Source organism: Schistocerca gregaria, chromosome 6 (assembly GCF_023897955.1).
Source record: "Schistocerca gregaria isolate iqSchGreg1 chromosome 6, iqSchGreg1.2, whole genome shotgun sequence".
Lineage (NCBI taxonomy): Eukaryota > Metazoa > Arthropoda > Insecta > Orthoptera > Acrididae > Schistocerca > Schistocerca gregaria.
The window spans coordinates 285,165,385-285,188,741 of record NC_064925.1 but is presented as its reverse complement, the minus strand read 5'-3'; the positions used below and the strand labels follow the sequence as shown (position 1 = coordinate 285,188,741).

General features: G+C 42.7%; 1 protein-coding gene across 2 annotated transcripts in view; it reads right to left on the bottom strand.

Moving 5' to 3' along the window:
* The window catches only part of LOC126278407 (sodium-coupled monocarboxylate transporter 1-like), a 172,488-nt gene that overhangs the window by 56,952 nt on the left and 92,179 nt on the right, over positions 1-23,357 (bottom strand). For both annotated transcript variants that reach the window (XM_049978511.1, XM_049978510.1), the window contains exons 8-10: positions 19,826-19,966; positions 10,779-10,887; positions 5,534-5,643 (exon numbers count right to left, since the gene is read on the bottom strand). In XM_049978511.1, the coding sequence (XP_049834468.1) occupies positions 5,534-5,643; positions 10,779-10,887; positions 19,826-19,966 (360 nt within the window). The remainder of the gene's footprint in view (positions 1-5,533; positions 5,644-10,778; positions 10,888-19,825; positions 19,967-23,357) is intronic.

Sequence of the window (23,357 nt, the reverse complement as noted above, 5' to 3'; positions counted from 1 at the left end):
ACGTCAGCCAGTTTTATGTCCATAGTTTGATTTATTCGAGATTATAATTGTAACCGTATGACTAACTCTCGTAAATTCTTTTTAATGATATTGAAGCGCATCGGTACCACACGATCCGACCTGCTTCACAATTCACGGTCTGCACAAGCGTGCTCTTCGCGAGTCACTTGTTTGCAAAGTTAACGAGCCTCAAGCATCAATCGCGGAGGTTAAACTATAGGAGGACGCCCTTACGTCGGAAAAGCAAAGCCTGCCACCGCCATATTTTATGTCTTGCGAAGTACCCGTATTGCAATACTGCTCTTTCATTTCATTTAAAACAGGAACAAAACGTTCGGCAGTTTTGCCATGATGATGGACACCATGCTCGACGAGTGACAATTAACTTAATAAAATAAGTTTTCAACTGTCTTATGATGAGTATTTATCCACGAAAGTATATTGTTTCAAAGGACATACACAGAACGGACTGTTAATACAGTGCATTGACGCTAAGAGAGTAGGTTTAACAGGGGGCTTTAACGGACAAACAGACTTCTCACCAAGATGGTGGACAGGCTTCTGTGCTCGACGGAGATATGTCGTCTCCCGTTGTCAATAGGCAAGTGGGATAGATATATGCACTACCTCGTGAATAATATCTAATTTAGCTCTGGCACTTGGACTGTCGCTAGCCAAAGACAAGACAGGCCACCAAAATTCATTTTCCAACTTTCTGTGAACAAGGATGACAGCCGCTTGCAGTTGGGTTCTATTTCAGTGTAGTTATGGTGATGTTTCGGTGCCTCAGTACGTTGTTTGAGCATGGCTGCTGCTTGCTGTAAGTGCTAATCTCGTAGTTCACTCAAGATCCGTTCATAATCCTCATGTTTCGAGCATATATTTGGAATGATTTTGATTCAAAGCAATTTCTCCAACAGTGTGTTAGACAATTTGCTACAGGACTTAGTGATCCCCTTGTGAGCTATGAGTGTCCACGCGCACATACAGGGGCTGACATCTAGTTATAACTTTTTCCATCTGCGTGCACAACTGGCTTGAGACATCTCTTTCTAGCCCGTACAAGCTGTGTCAATATTTTGTAGGTTTTATTATTGTCTGACAGTTATATGATTTATGAATTTGTGCACCAACTGTGCTAGTGAACTATACTGTCCATGCAGAACTAAAAATTTTCTATTATTTACTCTCAAACATTATATCTTCATTTTCTCATATTTTTCTTTAGTACATTTATTGAAGTAGAGAATATTCCTTTGTTCTCCCATATAGCCAAGAGCCATTACTCTTCTTACTCATCCTAGGTGAGGTATCTATCGTTCAAAAATGTACCAAATTGTTCGTTCCGGCTTTCCCTACAGCATTGTAGTACATTGTAAATAATTAACGTTTGCGCGCTGTATATTCGAGCACCACTGACATGAACGTCGATACTGACTAGCCATGAATAGAAAGAATGAGTAAACTAACGTATCGATATATACACGGTGATTCAGTTGCTCCTACCACTGTCGTTTTATGCAACCAGGAACGTTATAGCTGACACGAGATTGTCACATTCTCTCCTTCACTACGCCCAATCTATTAGTCCCACGGAAAAAATGAACAGAAGCTTTTTGTAGAAAATTTAATGTAGTTAAATTTTGTACGTGGATACATTTTCGCTGGAGACCGTAATTTTCAATATAAACGTACGAAATTGACCTTCAAATGCACCCCATTCTCACACTAAACCCCCACCAGCCAGGATTTCTAGTGCTCCTATGTCGTTCATAGTACTTCCTCCTACCACTGTACAAATATTTGCGACTACGTGAACTATTACCCACATTCGGCCTTTTTTGATGTTCATTAACTGACCTTATTATGCCACCGGCTTACCCCTGCACTTCTTGTTGTTGTGGTCCTCAGGCCATAGACTGGTTTCATGCAGTTCTCCATGCTACTCTATCTTGTGCGATCCTCCTTATCTCCAAACAACTACTGCAATCTATATCTTTCTGAATATATTCACTGTATTCATCTCTTGGTCTCCCTCTACAATTTTACCCCCAACACTATCTTCCAACACTAGTGATCCCTTGATGTTTCAGAATGTCTTCTATTAACCGACCCCTTCTTTTCGTCAAGTTCTGTTACAAATTCTTTGGTCCCCAATCCTATTCAGCACCTGCTCTTTAGTTACATGATCGACCCATTTAATCTTCATCATTCTTCTGCAGCACCACATTTCGAAAGCTTCTACTCTCTTCTTATCTAAATTGTTTATCGTTCATGTTTCACTTCCTTACATGCCACACTGCAAGCAAAACCTCCAGAAAAAAACTTCCTAATACTTAAATCTATATTCGACGGTAACAAATTTCACTTCTTCAGAAACGCCTTTCTTGCCATTTCCAGTCTACTTTTTATATCCTCTTTACTTCGGCCATCATCGGTTACCTTGATACCCAAATAACAAAACTCATCTACAACTTTAAGTGTTTAGTTTCCTAACCTAATTCCCTTAGTATAACCTGATTTAATTCGACTACATTCCATTCCTCTTGTTTTTCTTTTGTTGATGTTTATCTCATATTCTCCTGTCAAGACACTGTCCATTCCGTTAGACTTCTCTTTCAAGTCCTTTACTGTCTTCGACAGAATTACAATGTTATCGGCAAACCTTAAAGTTTTTATTTCTCCTCCATGAACTTTAATTCCTATTCCAAATTTTGATTTCCTTTACTGCTTGTTAAATGTATATATTGAAGAACATAGAATATAGACTACAACCCTGACTCACCCCGTTCTCAACCACCGCTTTCCTTTCATGCCCTTCGACTATCAAACTGCCGTCTGGTTTCTGTAAAAGCTGTAAAAAGCGTTTCGCTACCTGTATTTTACCCCTGTTGCCTTCAGAATTTCAAATAGAGTATTCCAGTCCACATACTCAAAACCTTTCTCTAAGTCCACAAATGCTAAAAATGTAGGTTTGCTTTCCCTTAACCTGTCTTCTACGATAAGTCGTAGGGTCAGTATTGCCTCGAATCTTCCTACATTTCTCCGGAATCGAAACTGATCTTCCCCGAGGCCTACTTCTTCCGGTTTTTCCATTCTTCCGTAAAGAATTCGTGTTAGTATTTTGCAACCATGACTTATTAAACTTATCATTTGGTAATTTTCACATCTGGCAGCAACTGCTGTGTTGGGATTGGAATTATTATATTCGTCTTGAAGTCTGAGGGTATTTCGCCTGTCTCATACATCTTGCTCACCAGGTGGAAGAGTTTTGTCATGGCTGGCTCTCCCAAGGTTATCAGTAGCTCTGACGGAATATGTTCTACTCCCGGGGCCTTCCTTAGACTTAGATCTTTCAAAGCTTTGTCAAATTCTTCTCACAGATCTCCCATCTCATCTTCATCTACGTCCACTTTCCAAGTTCATCTCCCTTGTATAGACCTTCTATATACTCCTTCCTCCTTTGAGTTTTCCCCGCTTCTTTTCTCTCCAAAGGCCTCTTAAATTTTCCTGTAGAGGGCGTCTATCTTACCCATAATGTAATATGCTTCTGAATCCTTACAAATGTCCTCTAGCCATTCATACTTAGCCATTTTGTACTTCATGTCAATCTCAATTTCTAAGGCATTGTATTCACTTTGCCGAACGTTGTGGCCGAGCGGTTCGACCCTGCCTCGGGCATAGATGTGTGTGTTGTCCTTAGGTTAGCTAGGGTTAAGTAATTCTAAGTTCTAGGGGACCTATGACCTCAGATGTTAAGTCCCATAGTGCTCAGAGCCATTTTTTATTCACTTTATCCTGCTTCATTTTCTGTATTTTTAAATTTTCTTCTTTCATCAATTAAATTCAGTATCTCTATGTTATACCTACTTGATCCTCTGCTGATTTCACTATTTCAACCCATTAGTTTTCTACTGAACTCCTTTCCCCTACTCTCTCTGAAGTTCTCAACAATCTCTGGTTCTTTGAAATCATCCAGGTACGATCTCCTTAATTTCCTACCTTTTTCCAATTTCTTCAGTTTTAATATGCAGTTTATAACCCATAAATTGTGGTCAGAGTCCACATCTGTACGTGGAAATGTCTTAGAATTTAAAACCTGGTTCCTAAATCTCTGTCTAACCGTCATATGTATAATCAGTCTGAAACCTTTCGGTGTGTCCAGGTCTCTTCCACGTACACAACTTTCTTTTATGATTCTTAGACGAAGTTTTTGCGATGACAAAATTAGTCTGTGTGAAAAATTCAACTAGGCAGCCTGATCTATCATTCCTTCCCCCCAGTTCATATTCAATTACTATTTTTCCTTCTCTTCCTTTTCCTGCTATCGAATTCGAATCCCCCATCACGATTAAATTTTCGTCTCCTTTATGAATAATTTCTATTATCTCGTCATACATTTCTTCAATGTCTTCATCATCTGCGGATCTAGTTGGCATACAAACCTGTGCTGCTGTGGTAGGGGTGGGCTTCTTGTCTACCTAGGCTACTACAACGTGTTCACTATGCAGTTCATAGTAGCTTACCACCATTCCTGAGTTCCCATTTATTATTAAACCTAATAGTGCATTACCACTATTTTATTTTGTATTGAAATCCTGTATTCACCTGACCAGAAGTCCTGTTACTCGAAGTTCACTAATTCCCACTATATTTAACTTCAACCTATCTATTTCTCTTTTTAAATTTTCTAACCCGAGCACTTACAAATTGTAAAATTGACATTTGTGTAAATTTTACCTAACAATTTAGTGAATTGTAACAGCATAGAAAAGCTAATTACGCCGTTGTATTCGCAGGGACTCCTCACTGCGGAACTACTGTCATTGCAAAGGTTAATTTGGATCGACTTGTCAATGCATTTAGTTTTAGTGTAACGATTACAAAATTCGTTTTTTGTTCATTATCCTCAAGGGCACGTTTAGGTTAATAACATTAACGGTGGCGTAGTACCGTTGTCAACAGAGATCAAAGAAGGTCGAATACCTGGAAGAGATCGTGTAGTCTGAAATTTTTGTACCGTGGTTGGAGGGAGTGCCATGAATAACGAGTTAGGAATCCTGACTAGTGAGGGATGAGTGTGAAGCAAAAGTGCTTCACTTTTCTATGCTTTTCTTGAATAATTCAAAAATCGTAGCCTCTAAAGAAAACATATCCCAATACAAAATGTAACTACATTACATTTCCAACAAAAAGGTTTTGCTCACTTTTTTCTGTGGCACTAACTGTTTGAGAGTGGCAAGCGAGAAAACACGAAACTCTCGCAAGCGGTTTATGAAGGTCAGCTGTAACATCTTGGGTTGCATAAAACAATAGTGATAGGGGCAGCTGAATCACCGAGTGTGTTAGAAATATGGGAGGGCTGAAAGTGTAGCCCTGTGTATACCGTGGATACTGCAGGTGCTGGACTCAACAATTTCACAGAATACGGCGTACAAACAGTCGTATTCCCGCTGGCCAGAGCGACGACGCAGCGACACAAACCGCAGCAGTCCCTGTGTTCAGGTGTGCTGTATACCTCTGGAGCACGTACCTGAGGGCAGCGCTGAAGATGCCGGCCACGAAGACGCCCGTCATCCCGGGAAGACCGCCCAGCGACTCCGCCACCATCAGCGGCAGCAGCTGATCCTTGGCTCGCGCCACCTGTGATCGCAGTGAACCAAGAACAGACTCAAAATCGCCACACGTTCTCAAGTGATATTAAAGACAACAGTTAACTGCCAAATTCACAACAGGGTAATAAAAAGTTGTTGCGTAAATCTAGGACTATACTCGTCTTCATGACGAGTGAGAGTAGTTCATGTGGCTGATTAAATTTGGAGACTTGATGTAAATTATATCCAGATAGCCGCCATTAAAACTAGTTTCTTCAATTCACTTCTCATCCTCAAATGCAACAAAAATCACTTGTTGTAATTTTTTTCTTAATTTACAACAACTGATACTCGTGACATGTAGAAATGAGATGTGAACGCAAGAAACTAGTTATATCTAAATTAAATGACATAAATATAACTGTTTGGAGATAATTTATATGAACTTCCCACAATGGACGATTTCACAACAATAATAACCAATAACCACATCAACAACTGAAAACATCGATTACTTTAAGCTCCACAATAATTTGGGCTTATGTCGATCAGTGAGGCATGTATATATTGTGCACCATCCGTCAAAAAAGTTCCGAAACTGGTCGTATTCCTGACGAGAAACTGACGCCTTTGCAGTAACTACGATGGCAGCTTGAACTAACAATAGTAAAAAACAGATGTACGTTTGATCAGTCAGTTGTGAGCAGTCTAAAAGCGTGTTCCTTATATTTTGTCGAAAATATGTATGTTTACTAGCTGACACTTTTAACTGAGCAACCACGGCAGATCGGTGTTTGCCAAACTTATATATGATACCTGTTACCACCTGAAAGGCATACAAGAGGTTTCAAGTAATACATGTGGATAAGAAAAGAAACAATTTCGACCAAGCAGATCGACGTTAATAGCAACCCAGCCCGATCAGTTTGATAATGTATTTAATTAACAAATTGGCTAGAATCGTAATGCTTTGTTCAATAATAAAAACAGGTTGGCGTTATAACGATAAATGTGAACGATTTTGCACAGATAACCATTGGTGCATTGTCTCTCCACGCCCTCTGTAACAGTTTTGGTATGTTTTGGAACGGCTGTCCTGTTAATCACGGATTTTTTCGAATACTAGGTATATTGTAGAGCGACCAATCCTACGTGTCCTACCTGTAGTACCTGGCTACTGGATTTTCATGCGACGTCCCCTAGTTTCAGAGAAAATCTATTTTCAAGTTTTATACGTCCCCTATGTGATCAAAAGTATCCGGACACCTAGCTGAAAATGACTCACAAGTTCATGGCGCCCTCCATCGGTAATGCTGGAATTCGATATGGTGTTGGCCCACCTTTAGCCTTGATGACAACTCCCACTCTAGCAGGCATACATTCAATCAGGTGCTGGAAGGTTTCTTGGGGAATGGCAAGCCATTCTTCTTGGAGTGCTGCACTGAGGTATCGATGTCAGTCGGTGACACCTGGCGAGAAGTCGGCGTTCATAAACATACCAGAGGTGTTCTATAGGATTCAGATCAGGACTCGGTGCAGGCCAGTCCATTACAGGGATGTTATTGTCGTGTAACCACTCTGTCACAGGCCGCGCATTATGAACAGGTGCTCGATAGTGTTGAAAGATGCAGTCGCCATCTCCGAATTGCTCTTCAACAGTGGGAAGCATGAAGGTGCTTCAAACATCAGTGTAGGCCTGTCCTGTGATAGTGCCACGAAAAACAACAAGAGGTGCAAGCACCCTCCATGAAAAACACGACCACACAATAACACCTCCGCCTCCGAATTTTACTGTTATCACTACACACGCTGACAGATGACTTTCACCGGGCATTCGCCATACCAAACCTCTGCCATCGGATCGCCACATTGTGTACCGTGTGTCGTCACTCCATGCAACGTTTTTCTACTGTTGAATCGTGCAATGTTTACTCTCCTAACACCAAGTGAGGCGTCGTTGGCATTTACCGACGTGATGTGTGTCGTATGAGCAGCTGCTCGAGTATTAAATCCAAGTTTTCTCACCTTTCGCTTAACTGTCAGAATACTTGCAGTGGATCCTGATGCAGTTTGTAATTCCTGTGTGATGATCATACGTTTTGCATAGTATTATCCATGTGAAAGTGCCAGTACGTTTTTCGAAATTTTTGCGAATCGTGTAGCTTAAGCGAGTCCGGATGTGGGAAACCGCCTACAAATAACATCCAGGCTGGCCTACACACCGGTGCTCGTCATTAAGCCACCGTTGTGTAAATCATACTGTGGCATATTTTCGCAATGCTTCAGTGTCATGCCGGCCGGAATGGCCGTGCGGTTCTAGGCGCTACAGTCTGGAACCGAGCGACAGCTACGGTAGCAAGTTCGAATCCTGCCTCGGGCATGGATGTGCGTGATGTTCTTAGGTTAGTTAGGTTTAATTAGTTCTAAGTTCTAGGCGACTGATGACCTCAGAAGTTAAGTCGCATAGTGCTCAGAGCCATTTGAACCATTTTGCGGTGTCATTTCAGTCTACAGTCAATATGATACGTCCTGAGACTGTTGAGTCAATCGGGCAACGACACATCTTTCAGACATTCTTACTGTGGCCTGTTTACTGTATGACCGTTATCCTACCTAGTTGTCAGGATAAAATACGATGGGTAGCACTGCAGATGGTATGTTTATGACATTTTTAATCTGTGTAAATTTTAGTTTCTGCCGTCCGTCCAGGTGTTGAATCATTCCTTCCATTACAAGGGTGTGTTGAAAAGTGATGCCTCCGAATTTTTAATGTGAAAACTCAAAGAGTTTTAAATAAAACAAACACCATTAACATTCTGTAACTTTATTCTACACTTTGTGATCAAAAGTATCCGGACACCCCCAAAAACACACTTTTTTCATATTAGGCGCGTTGTGCTGCCGCCTACTGCCGGGTACTCCATATCAGTGACCTCAGTAGTCATTAGACATCGGGAGAGTGTAGAATGGGGCGCTACCCGGAACTTACAGACTTCGAAGGTGGTCAGGTGATTGGGTGTCACTTGCGTCACAGTCTGTACCTGAGATTTCCACACTCCTAAACATCCCTAGCTCACTGTTTCCGATGTGATAGAGAAGTGGAAACGTGAAGGGACACGTACAGCAGAAAAAAGTACAGGCCCACCTCGTCTGTTGACTGACACAGAACGCCGACAGTTGAAGAGTGTAATAGGCAGACATCTATCCAGACCATCACACAGGTATTCCAAACTGCATCAGGATCCACTGCAAGTATTCTGACAGTTAGACGGGAGGTGAGAAAACTTGTATTTCATGGTCGAGCGGCTGCTCATAGGCCACACATCACGCCGGTAAATGCCAAACGACACACATCACGCCGGTAAATGCCAAACGAAGCCTCGCTTGGTGTAAGGAGAGTAAACATTGGACGATTGAACAGTGGAAAAACGTTGTGTGAAGTAACGAATCACGGTACACAATGTGGCGATCCGATGGCAGGGGGTGGATATGGCGAATGCCCGGTGAACGTCATCTGCCAGCGTGTGTAATGATAACAGTTAAATTCGGAGGCGGAGGTGTTATTGTGTGGTCGTGATTTTCATGGACGGTCCTTGAACCTCTTGTTGTTTTCCGTGGCACTATCACAGGACAGGCCTACACTGATGTTTGAAGCAGCTTCATGCTTCCCACTGTTGAAGAGCAATTCTGAGATGGCGATTCATCTTTCAACACGATCGAGCACCTGTTCATAATGCACGGCATGTGGCCGAGTGGTTACATGACAATAACATCCCTGTAATGGACTGGCCTGCACAGAGTCCTGATCTGAATCTTATAGAACACATTAGGGATGTTTTGGAACGGCGACTTCGTGCCAGGCATCACCGACCGACATCGATACCTCTCCTCAGTGCAGCACTCCGCGAAGAATGGGCTGCCATTGCCCAAGAAACATGCCAGCACCTGATTGAACGTATGCCTGCGAGAGTGGAAGCTGTCATCAAGGCTAAGAATGGGCCAACACCATACTGAATTCCAGCATTACCGATGGATGGCGCGACGAACATCTAAGTCATTTTCAGCCAGGTGTCCCGATACTTTTGATCACATAGTTTATGTCTTTATTCTTCATGTCAAAATATTTGCTACTCTCTGCTGCCAGAGGGCTCCAGTGTGTAACATGGTGGTGAGTAACGTAACTATGTCTCGATGCGTGAGGAACACCGTACTCTAACCGACTATCAAATTCGTCCGCTCATGAAGCACCCTCTCTTTCAGCAAGACAATGCCGGGCCACCGACCAGCGATGCGATATCTGCAACAGTCCGGCGTCTTGTGTACACTGTCGCCAAACCTCCACCCGACGTGGCCCCACCTTATTTTCATCTGTTTCCAAAACTTAAAGAACAACTTCGAGAAAGGATCTCCGTTTGATAGTGATGAAGCGCTGCAAGCAGAGGTGAGTTTGTAACTCCGTCAACAAAGTCAAGCAGTTTGCAGTGACAGTACCAACAAACAGCTATCTCGTTGGGAGAAATGTATCCCGCGCAACGGTGACTATGTTGAGAAATATATACGTAGTCATGAAGAATAAAAGTGTAGACTATAAATACCGTTCATTTATTTAAAAGATTTAAGAGTTTTAAAGCCAAAAATTCGGAGACATTACCTTTCAGCACGCCCTCACGCATTAATTAAAAAAAGTATCGTGTGAGCAGGGAATGCCAATTAACGTCTCACGGTTTTCAAATAAAGTTAGTTTCCACATTCTGGCCCTATGTGGGCCAACCGGACCCGAGCGACCACCATGTCATCCTCTGTCAATGCCGACGTTCAATGCGGTATGGAGAGGCATGTCTCAGTACATCGCTCTCCTGGCCATTCTATTTCTTGACGCTGGAACCGCCACTAATCCGTCGTGTAGCTCCTGAGTTGGCCTCCTAAGGATGAGTGTACCCTGTAACACTACTCGCAACAAGGGAAAATCCTCGGCAGTGCCATGAATCGAACCCGGATCCTTCCCATGGCAGTCAGCCCTGCTGAGCATTCAGTTACAGAGGCCGACTCTTACAGTATTGCCTTAGTGGTATTACAACGCCTTTATTTTTTAAGTGCCGCTTTTTCACACCGTCTTACGGTCTGCAGTTCTACCCAAAGATTTAAATTTCCAGTAGCGCACTGCTTTGCGCTACAAACACGTACCTTGGTGGTGAGAGGATCGCAGTCGAAGTACCTGGCGAAGATTAGGAGGCCGCTGTAGGTGCTCAGCAGGATGAGGCTAGCAGCACCCGCAGTGAATATCCACACCGCTCTGCAAATAAAAGGCATGCGAGGTTCAGATTTCCACAGTTGTAAATTGTCATTTTAAAGAGAAGGTGTTAAGCTATAGTTCCGTAATGTACTTACTCAAAACGTAATTATCTTCACATTCGTAAATTTCTTTGTGAAGTTTGTTTTTCAGCATAATACAAGCGAACAAGCTTTTAATGGAGACGAGTTTTGTATGCACGTTACATGAATTACAAAAAAACAAAACGGGTGCTTCATTAACCTAACTATGGCACAGAAAGGCAAGAAATGTGAAGCTATAACACTCTTTCACATTCTACCCATGGAAATAAAATCTCTGACAGATAACACACGTGTTTTCAAATGTCAAAGACTTACACCATAGAGGAATTTTTAGGCATAGTTAATTATTCATTAAAAACTCTGTAAATGGCCAACACGTAGCCACGTAAATAATATTTTTTTTGTTTTTATTTTTTTATTTGTGTACAACTGTATAATATTTCTTATGGTGATACATTCCCCATTAAAACGTTTATCGTGATTGTGCTCTGTGGAACAAGAAACTAACTAACTAAGACCTCTTGTTTCCCTCACTTAGTTGTCACGTGATTTACTCACCATAGAATACAATACATGGGGCGAGAAGTTATCTGCAACTCATTCAGCAACCAGACAACGGTTTGCAAAACTCCTTATGCATGAAAATGTTTGCCTGAACTAGAAAATTAATTAAGCACCTTTAAACCAAAGCTGTAATTATTGTGCATAATGGAATGGATAATGGAAGAATTTACCGACCTAGCTATGGACCCTAAAGTGGAGAATTACGAATGAATAAATTTGATATGAATGGAAGGTGTTACAAAACAACTTTTGGTTTAACACACTCATTTATTCAATTAAAACATACATTAAACAGGTAATAGTACGAAAGAATGTCAGTTGACTTTACAAAGTCCTTTATGTGAATTCTACCAATTAACTTATCCACATCCACATCTACATTTACGTGGTTACTCTGCAATTCACGGCCGGCCGAAGTGGCCGAGTGGTTCTAGGCGCTACAGTCTGGAGCCGCGCGACCGCTACGGTCGCAGGTTCGAATCCTGCCTCGGGCATGGACGTGTGTGATGTCCTTAGGCTAGTTCGGTTTAAGTTGTTCTAAGTTCTTGGCGACTGATGACCACAGAAGTTAAGTCCCAAAGTGCTCAGAGCCATTTGAACCATTTTTTGCAATTCACACTGAGGTGCCTATCAGAGGGTTCATCGAACCATTTTCGTACTACTTCTCTACCATTCCACTCTCGGATGGCGCCTGGGAAAAAGGAAGATCTAAATCTTTCCGTTCGAGCTCTGATTTCTCGTATTTTAATGATGATCATTTCTCCCTACGTAGGTGGGTGTCAACAAAATATTTTTGCATTCTTAAGAGAAAGTTGGCGATTGAAATTTCGTAAGTAGATCTCGCCGCAAAGAAAACCGCGTTCGTTCGAGTGACTGCCACCCCAAATGCGGTTTCCCCGTAAATGACGTTCTGAAAATTACTCTCGAACTTTTATCTAAACGAACTATAGTAACTGTTGGCCTGATAGTTATTGAAAATATCATACCTCTACTAAAACAATAGATGTCGATGCATGTGTCAGGAAAGGATAGATTCAAAGACCTTGCTAAACACTGAAGTGAGGGAGACCGGGTTTCAGGAGGACTTATCAGTGGGAGATTTATGCAGTTTGAGAAAAAGTAGGATTTTGGAGGTTTTTGGAGGTTTTCCATAGTTGAGGATAGGAACCTGTGGAGTAGATAGTGGTGGAAAGTGTTGCAAAGATGACTAGAAAGGAAAGGGGTGTTCTTTGAGGTGTTGATAAATAACTGATTCGTAACTGCGGAAGTGTTGCGTTTGTTGTGGAGTACTTGTTTTTTTATCGTGCGCTGTAACTGGTGTATTTAAATCTGTTTATTGTTTGGAAGGTGGAATCTGGAAGCCAGGGGTGGTACAGCAGTGTTTGTACGTTCGTGGGTGGTAGGAACAATGAATAATCAAAATGGGAGTTATCAGTGACGGAGAAAATGTCAGAGTCATAGGATGCAAAGCTTTACTCAGGTTGTCAGGTAAGGGGTAGTTGATGTGAAGGAGTGGGTAGTGAGATATAGGATGATCCAGTACTTGCAAGAGTTAATGAGGAGTGCAGTATTGAGTTTGATTGAAGCATGTCTGGCACCAACCCCAGGCGGCTTTTCTTTTTTTTACTAAATTCCTGACTTGTCTCTGATCTTGACAGCGGCGTGTGAGTGCAAGTGTAACCCTGTCACGAGTGCCCAAGAAGGAGCAATGGAACGATACAAGCGACGGGATTCTTGGAGGAAGGACGGAGGATGGTGAGGGGGGGGGGGGGGGGGGATAGATGAAGGAATGAGGGTGGATGTAGCCTCTGAAAAGGTCTGCTGTAGGAAGGACGTGGCATGAGTGGTATCGTCAGGTTGCTGGAAGGTCAGGGGGTGGCTTTGAATCTGGGTTTCTATAAATTCCTCGCAGGCAATCCAGTTGGACTGCAAGTAATCTTGGATAACTTGCATGGAGATTGAGATGGGGTGCAGGGAGAAGAGATTGTGCGTAGGAGATGGTGAGGAGTACAGGTAGGTGGCCACTTCCAATCGGATCGTGGACATCTGCAGGGAGTCGTCCAACGAGATTGGAACACGCTGGGAAGACAGCTGGGGTCGTGTTGCTTTCAGGACGGTTATGGTGTTGGATGGGAACAATACAATCAACCTAGAGGACTCGTCACCATGTAGTAACGTTTGACAGTGTGCCACATGAGTACAAACTGTATAATTAAGAATCTAAGTCGTCTTTACAGTATTTACACATTGTACACTTTGTAATGTTGTTTTCAACATCGTTGTATGCTACTTATGTCTTCTGAAATCTGCTAACAAGCTTATAATAAACATTTTATTGTATTTCCCTTTCGCTTGGCAGCCGTGACACCGATTCAAAATTTCGTCAGTAGCGTCTACATATACACTACTGGCCATTAAAATTGCTACACCACGAAGATGACGTGCTACATACGCGAAATTTAACCGACAGGAAGAAGATGCTGTGATATGCAAATGATTAGCTTTTCAGAGCATTCACACTAGGTTGGCGCCCGTGGCGACACCTACAACGTGCTGACAAGAAGAAAGTTTCCAACCGATTATTCATACGCAAACAGCAGTTGACCGGCGTTGCCTGGTGAAACCTTGTTGTGATGCCTCGTGTAAGGAGGAGAATTGCGTACCATCACGTTACCGACTTTGATAAAGGTGTAATTGTAGCCTATCGCGATTGCAGTTTATCGTATCGTGACATTGCTGCTCGCGTTGGTCGAGATCCAATGACTATTAGCAGGATGGTAATACGGAACGCCGTGCTGGATCCCAACGGCCTCGTATCACTAGCAGTCGAGATGACAGTCATCTTATAAGCATGGCTGTAACGGATCGTGCAGCCACGTCTCGATCCCTGCGTCAACAGATGGGGACGTTTGCAAGAGAACAACATTCTCCACGAACAGGTCGACGACGTTTGGAGCTGCATGGACTATCAGCTTGGAGACCATGGCTGTTGTTAACCTTGACGCTGCATCATAGACAGGAGCGCCTGCGATGATGTACTCAACGACGAAGCTAGGTCCACGAATGGCAAATCGTCATTTTTTCGAATGAATCCAGGTTCTGTTTACAGCATCATGATGATCGCATCCGTGTTTGGCGACACTGCGGTGAACGCACATTGGAAGCGTGTATTCGTCATCGCCATATTGGCGTATCACCCGCCTCTTGTTCGCACTGACGGCACTTATTAAACAGTGGACGTTACATGTCAGATGTATTACGACGCGTGGCTCTACCCTTCATTCGATCCCTGCGAAACCCTACATTTCAGCAGGATAATGCACTACCGCATGTTGCAGGTCCTGTACGGGCCTTGCTGGATACAGAAAATGTTCGACTGCTGCCCTGGCCAGCACATTCTCCAGATCTCTCACCAATTGAAATAGTCTGGTCAATGGTGGCCGAGCAACTGAATCGTCACAATACGCCAATCACTACTCCTGATGAAATGTGGTATCGTGTTGAAGCTGCATGGGCAGCTTTATCTGTACACGCCATCCAAGCTCTGTTTGACTCAATGCCCAGGCGTATCAAGGCCTTTACTACAGCTAGAGGTGGTTGTTCGGGGTACTGATTTCTCAGGATCTATGCACCCAAACTGCGTGAAAATGTAATCACATGTCAGTGCTAGTATAATATATTTGTCCAATGAATACCCATTTATCATCTGCATTTCTTCTTAGTGTAGCAATTTTAATGTCCAGTAGTGTATTTGCACCGATAAGTACATTTTACAATTTTAGGTTATAAAATAAAGTAAGGAAAGATGGATTATAATTTTTGCGAAATTTGTTACTCCTGTTTTAATATTTTATGAAATTAAGTTTTTTAATAAGTTTTAATGTGCTCCACTGTAATGTACTTAACGTATAGGCTACAATTTGTTGCAATGTCTATTTCAATTTATATGCCTCCTGAGAAAATTGTACTTCACTCATCATCATCATCATCATTTAAGACTGATTATGCCTTTCAGCGTTCAGTCTGGAGCATAACCCGCTTATAAAATTCCTCCATGATCCCCTATTCAGTGCTAACATTGGTGCCTCTTCTGATGTTAAACCTATTACTTCAAAATCATTCTTAACCGAATCCAGGTACCTTCTCCTTGGTCTGCCCCGAATCCTCCTACCCTCTACTGCTGAACCCATGAGTCTCTTGGGTAACCTTGCTTCTCCCATGCGTGTAACATGACCCCACCATCTAAGCCTGTTCGCTCTGACTGCTACATCTATAGAGTTCATTCCCAGCTTTTCTTTGATTTCCTCATTGTGGACACCCTCCTGCCATTGTTCCTATCTAGTAGTACCTGCAATCATCGTTGCTACTTTCATATCCGTAACCTCAACCTTATTGATAAGGTAACCTGAAACTAACCAGCTTTCGCTCCCATACAACAAAGTTGGTCGAAAGATTGAACGGTGCACAGATAACTTAGTCTTGGTACTGACTTCCTTCTTGCAGAAGAGAGTAGATCGTAGCTGAGCGCTCACTGCATTAGCTTTGCTACACCACGCTTCCAGTTCTTTCACTATGTTGCCATCCTGTGAGAATATGCATCCTAAGTACTTGAAATTGTCCACCTGTTCTATCTTCGTTCCTCCTATTTGGCACTCAATCCGTTTATATTTCTTTCCCACTGACATTTCTTTCGTTTTGGAGATGATAATCTTCATACCATAGTCCTTACATTTCTGATCTAGCTCTGAAATATTACTTTGCAAACTTTCAATCGAATCTGCCATCACAACTAAGTCATCCGCATATGCAAGACTGCTTATTTTGTGTTCACATATCTTGATCTCACCCAGCTAGTCTATTGTTTTCAACATATGATCCATAAATAATATGAACAACAGTGGAGACAGGTTGCAGCCTTGTCTTACCCCTGAAACTACTCTGAACCATGAACTCAATTTACCGTCAACTCTAACTGCTGCCTGACTATCCATTTAAAGACCTTTAATTGCTTGCAAAAGTTTGCCTCCTATTCCATAATCTCGTAGAACAGACAATAACTTCCTCCTAGGAACCCGGTCATATGCCTTTTCTAGATCTATAAAGCGTAGATACAGTTCCCTGTTCCACTCATAACACTTCTCCATTATTTGCCGTAAGCTAAAGATCTGGTCCTGACAACCTCTAAGAGGCCTAAACCCACACTGATTTTCATCCAATTGGTCCTCAACTAATTCTCGCACTTTCCTTTCAACAATACCTGAGAAGATTTTACCCACAACGCTGATTAAAGAGATACCTCTGTAGTTGTTACAATCTTTTCTGTTTCCATGTTTAAAGATTGGTGTGATTACTGTTTTTGTCCAGTCTGATGGAACCTGCCCCGACTCCCAGGCCATTTCATTTATCCTGTGTAGCCATTTAAGACCTGACGCTCCACTGTATTTGATGAGTTCCGACTTAATTTCATCCACCCCAGCTGCTTTATTGCACTGCAATCTATTGATCATTTTCTCCACTTCCTCAAATGTGATCCTATTTGCATCATCATTCCTATCCCATTCTACCTCGAAATCTGAAACATTGCTGATCGTATTTTCACCTACATTGAGCAACTCTTCAAAATATTCCCTCCATCTGCCCAAGGCATCCACAGGATTCACCAGCAGTTTTCCTGACCTGTCCAAAATACTTGTCATTTCCTTCTTACCTCCCTTTCGAAGACTGCTAATTACACTCTAGAATGGTTTTCCAGCAGCTTGACCCATAGTCTCTAACCTGTTTCCAAAGTCTTCCCAAGATTTCTTCTTGGATGCTGCAATTATCTGTTTGGCTTTGTTTCTTTCTTCAACATAACTTTCTCTGTCTACCTGAGTTCTAGTATGTAGCCATTTTTGATACGTCTTCTTTTTCCTTTTACAGGCTGCCTTGACTGTGTCATTCCACCAAGCTGTTTGCTTCATCCTACTTTTACACACTACTGTTCCAAGACATTCTTTAGCCACTAACAGTACTGTGTCTTTGTACCTTGTCCATTCCTTTTCCAATGACTGTAATTGACTACATTCAACTAACTGGTACCTTTCTGAGATCGCTGTTATGTACTTGTGCCTGATTTCCTTATCCTGAAGTTTCTCCACTCTTATCCTCCTACATATGGACCTGACCTCCTGCACTTTAGGCCTCACAATCCCAATTTCACTGCAGATTAAATAATGATCAGTGTCATCAAACAATCCCCTGCATACACGTGTGTCCCTCACAGCCTTCCTGAATCCCTGATCTGTTATTATATAGTCAATGACAGATCTTGTTTCCCTGCCTTCCCAAGTATACCGGTGAATGTTCTTATGTTTAAAAAAGGAGTTTGTGATTACTAAGCCCATACTGGCACAGAAATCCAAGAGTTGTTTCCCGTTCCTGTTGGCCTCCATATCCTCTCCAAATTTACCCATAACCTTTTCATACCCTTCTGTTCGATTTCCAATCCTGGCATTAAAATCACCCTGAGCAGAACACTGTCCTTGTCCTTTACTCTAACAACTACATCACTGAGTGCCTCATAAAAACTATCCATCTTATCTTGATCTGTCCCTTCACAATGCGAATATACTGACACAATCCTAATTTTCTTGCTAGACACTGTCAAATCTATCCACATCATTCGTTCGTTTACATACCTTACTGTAACTACGCTGGGTTCCATTTCTTTCCATTGTGCTAATCCTGCTTTGACTCCTGACAGGTAGACCTTGTATTCTCCCACTTCCTCTTCTTTCTCACCGCTTACCCGAATGTCACTAACAGCTAAAACGTCCAGCCCCATCTTACTTGCAGCCTCTGTCAGCTCTACCTTCTTCCCAGAGTCGCCCCCATTGATATTAGTAGCTCCCCGTCTCATTACCATTTGTTTGCCAAGTCGTATCTTAGGAGTCCCTGGTTTGTCAGTTAGAGGTGGGACTCCGTCACCTCCAAAGGTCCGAGGCATTTTGCTCTGATTGTTGCCAGCATCATATTTAAAGTATCGGGGATGCAGGCTGCTAGCCTTACTTGCCCCGAGTCCCATTGGGTTTTACCCCTAACGGTTGAGTGACTAACCGCTGGATTTGGTAGTCTTTGCCGTATGAGCACAAAGGTGACCACGACTCAGAATATGTCCGAGATGCCCAGCCTTATTCCAAAGTAAGTGGTATCCCGACTGTCGGGACCACTTACTTGGCCACTCATACGTTGCCCGTGGTTCATGAACTAGGACATGACTACAGGAACCCACACCATGAACCACCAATTCACTATAATTATTATTTCCTTTTATTGCCAAACATAAATTTTACGTTAAGCCATTTTTTTAATATCTGGATAATGGAAATGTTTCAAAATGGTTGAACTGGCTCTAAGCACTATGGGACTTAACATCTGAGGTGATCAGTCAGACTAGAACTACTTAAACCTAACCAACCTAAGGACATCACACACATGCACGCTGGAGGCAGGATTCGAACCTGCGACCGTAGCAGCAGCGCGGTTCCGGACTGAAGCGCCTAATACCTCTCGGCCACAACGGCCGGCATGAAAATGGTTGGCGCTAGCCATCCAACATTGTGTAAACCGAGGCTATTCGTATGGAATCGTAAACAGTAGCCTCCGTTTGATTGATGCTTGTACATGTCTAGGTTATATTGTAACATGTGTCGTTACAGCTATGCCGAGTCTACATGAAAACGGTATGTAGTCGTGCTGTTGGCACTGTGTACAACTGTGATTTGGTTCTTGGTTGGTTCACTTTTTCAACGTCTGATACCTGTGTTATTTTATATTTGTAGCAATAATGGTTGCTGTGCTGTTAGCTTAAATCTAGATCTGTAATAATATAAAGGCTTTCTTTATGTCACGAATTACGTTTTGGTGGTGGTGTACAGTTGCTCCCATGGCATCAAACCTGATGAGTTGTAGGTTCGTTTACCTTTTTCGGCTCAATTTCAGCGTTCCGATTTGTTACATATTTTCTGTCTGTGGTCTGTTATCGCATGAATTCCTTAACATTGTCGTAGTCACTCCTCTTGAACTGCATAACTGCTTCCTACATTATTTCTAGGCCAAGTGGACAAGTTGGCATATTCAGAATATTACTTGAAGTTCTTCCATTGATACGGTGCCAAAATCTCCTGACAGCCTGAGGAGTACTCGTCGCTGCACGCTGTTTACTGCCTGTGCTGGCGTTACCGGTAGCATCCTGTCACCCAAGACGCTTGCACAACAACGCACAATGGCCGTTAACATTGCTTCGTGGTGCAACCTCACTATTGCCTTACGAGAGGTATGGGGTCGGTACTCACATGTTGGCCTTGGTGAGCGTGGGCAGCGCGAGGTACCGCTGGACCATTATCTGGTTGACGCCGGCGTTGTAGAGGTACTGCATGAGGCCGCCCAGCAGCAGGCTGGGCAGCGCCATCCGCACCCTGGGGTCCACATCCAGCCTGTGGGCGAAGCGTCAGCTCTGTCAGCGACACTGCTGCTCTCTGGCGGGCACAGTTTCCTCATTATCCAACACCAACACATGCAGTTCGCCATTAAAATTGCAACTCCAGGAAATACAGCAAATAACGAAATTGTACTTTTGTCTACGCAGTACACTAGTAGGAGTACATGAAAACAATCGTGAGATTACTCTTGAACAAAAACTACGACACGTGGTCGCCTGCAGCGGCTTCTCTGAAATGAGAAAACGTGGACACTTATTTTCTGGAAAGAATCGTCAAGGATGACGAGACTTGTGCTATCAATACGAACCGGTCATAAAATCACAATGTGCAGAATCTGACATGAAGCTCTGACAACGTAACCGAGACTCAATGTATACCGCGCGAGTTAAATAACATGCAAAAGAAAGTCATTTCTGATAGTTTAACCTAGTTGTGTGAACGTTCCATGCATTGTACTCAAGTGGGAGTAGACTCCGTAAAACACCTGATACATTAAATCCACCATTTTAAATTTCCTGTACGAGGGGCGTTTGAAAAGTCCGTGCAAAGTCCGAGAGATGGCACCACTGGCGCCTATCGAGGACATGTTTAGTTAGTAGCATCTTTGGAAAGAACGCACAACAAGTTTCAGCCATATTGGTCTATTTCTTTGTGTTTGGAATTCGTTTGACTGAAGGAAGTCGAGTGATTGTCAAAAAATGGACGAAAAAGAATTTCGTGTGGTGATTACACATTACTTTATGAAAGGCAAAACGCCTCAGGAAACTAAAGGGAAGCTTGATAAACATTACGGTGACTTTGCTCCTTCGATTAGAACAGCTTATAAGCGATTTCAAAATTTTCGGAGTGGGCACATTGGCACAAGTGATGCTGAACGTTCTGGACGCCCTTTGGAGGTTAGGACTCCAGAAATCATTGATAAAATCCGTGATATGGTAATAGATAACAGAAGAGTTAAGGTGCATGAAATTCCTAGTGCTATGGGCAGCTCGAATGAACGGGTACATAATTTTTTGCATAAATATTTGGACATGAGAAAGCTATCCGCAAGTTGGGTTCCGCGCCTGCTTATGCTTGACCAAAAATGGAATCGTGTGAAGTTTTGCAAGGATGGTTTCAGCTGTACAGGAAGAATACGTAGGACTGTGGATGAAACATGGATACATTACTGTACTTCTGAGACCAAAGAACAATCTAAACAATGGGTTACCAAGGGAGACTCTGCACCAAAAAAGGAGAAGACCATTCCTTCGACCGGAAAGGTTATGGCGACTGACTTTTGGGATTCGCAAGGGATAATCCTTATCGACTATCTGTAAAACGGTAAAACTATTAACGTCAATATTATTCATCGTCATCGGACCGTCTGAAAACCGAGCTCCAAGAAAAACGCCGACGATTCGACCGAAAAAAAGTTCTTTTCCGTCACTACAACGCACCAGCACACGCCTCAGCAGTTGTGGTCGCAAAATTAATGGAAATAGGTTTCCAACTCGTTTCACATCCGCCCTGTTCTCCAGACGTGACTCGCTCAGACTACTATTTGTTCCCCAATTTGAAGAAATGGCTGGCGGGACAAAGATTTTATTCAAACGAGGAGGTGATTGCAGCAACTAACAGCTATTTTGCAGACTTGGACAATTCCTATTATTCGGGAGGGATCAACAAATTAGATCAGCGTTGGACGAAGTGTATAAGTCTAAAAGGAGACTATGTCGAAATATAAAAAGGTTTACCCCAAAATGTTAGTAGTTTTTATTTTTGCACGGACTTTTCAAACGCACCTCGTATTTTTTATTAACCCATTCTCGAGGTCTCGAAAGTTCTGTTACCCAAAGAAACACCCTATTGTTATCTGGGAAGTGCGACAGGAACGAGACTATTTTCTTGGTTTGAGTTAGCTTCGGAACACGCACCCACTTAGCAGCTGCTTAGTTGCCGGCTTTTACAAATGTGCACTAGTTTCGTCTGGCGTCAGCATGTTGTAAACAGATTTTGTGTTTCCTCGGTCGAATTTTGCACTCAAGATTTCCCTGCACCAATATTAACAAGAGCCTCAGTTTCATCTCTGGTCACATTGCAAGGAATCCGTCGGTAAGAGATTTTTTTCCAACAAAAAAAAAAATGGTTCAAATGGCTCTGTGCACTATGGCACTTAACATCTATGGCCATCAGTACCCTATAACTTAGAACTACTTAAACCTAACTAACATAAGGACATCACACAACACCCAGTCATCACGAGGCAGAGAAAATCCCTGACTCCGACGGGAATCGAACCCGGGAAAAATCGAACGTTCTGCAGGCTTTGATACGCCTGCGGTGATCCTACGCCACAATAAGTCAAATGCCGAGCTCCTTCAGTAGTTTACGACAACAGCTTTTATTGTTAAAGCAGAGAAAGAGAGAGATGAAACCGGAAGCTCTAGCTGACAATGAGTTCCTACATTTTGAACGTAGATGCAACACGTCTCGGTTCCACGGGGTACAACTATCTCCTTAGAATTGAGTGTGTCTGTCGTCTAAAGAGCGCCGCAGAAGACAACAGTTAACCCTACATTGGGGAGGTCTGGTGATCACTTCTAGGTGTACGGTAACACATTTGTATCGCACCTGCCGTAAACACGTGACTGGCAACTTGTTCTTGTGCGAATTCGTAGCTCATCGTGTATCGTGTATCCTATGCACGAGAATGTTGAAAGAAGGCTGTTGAGCAGAAGGGGTTCACACTCCAGCTCAGCGCTCATCTCACCGCACCACACGCTGGTACAGGCGACAGTTGTTATTATTATTTATACAAAACAGGGCAACAACCGCACACAAAGAGAGACGAGTACACTTCGGTTAGGTTAGCGATTCTTTCGGAAATCTGTCAGCGGGATCGGTCGACTGTCCACACCATAGCAGAAGGTGGAGAGTAGAGACGCTATCCGTGTTTTCTAGAACATAGGATCTCTCGGCGTCAATCACACAGACGCCGAACTTGTTTCGACACGGAATGTTGGCGCGAGAGCATTACTGAGATGCTCAACTAACTACAGTGGCAGATGCTCCAAGAAAGGCGTTGTGCGTCAGGGGGAGAGTCACTATTGAAATTTACTATTGATTTTTACACAACTATTAACAAACTGCAGTTTGCGGTGCCTGACCTAGATGATATGCAACGCAAATCGGAACCTGTAGTCAGTAAATAAAAAGTTGTGACCCAGCCGATGTTATTTACTGTAACAAAAGGGGTACGATTCCTAAGACATGGAGTCATTTATGAAATATCGAAATTTTAGAGAGAGTACTTTCTGGGAAGCGTCGGACAACATGAAAGATTTACACATCGTTACAAATGACTTCTTTCGGAATATTTGCCATTTTGAGCGTTTTTGAATGC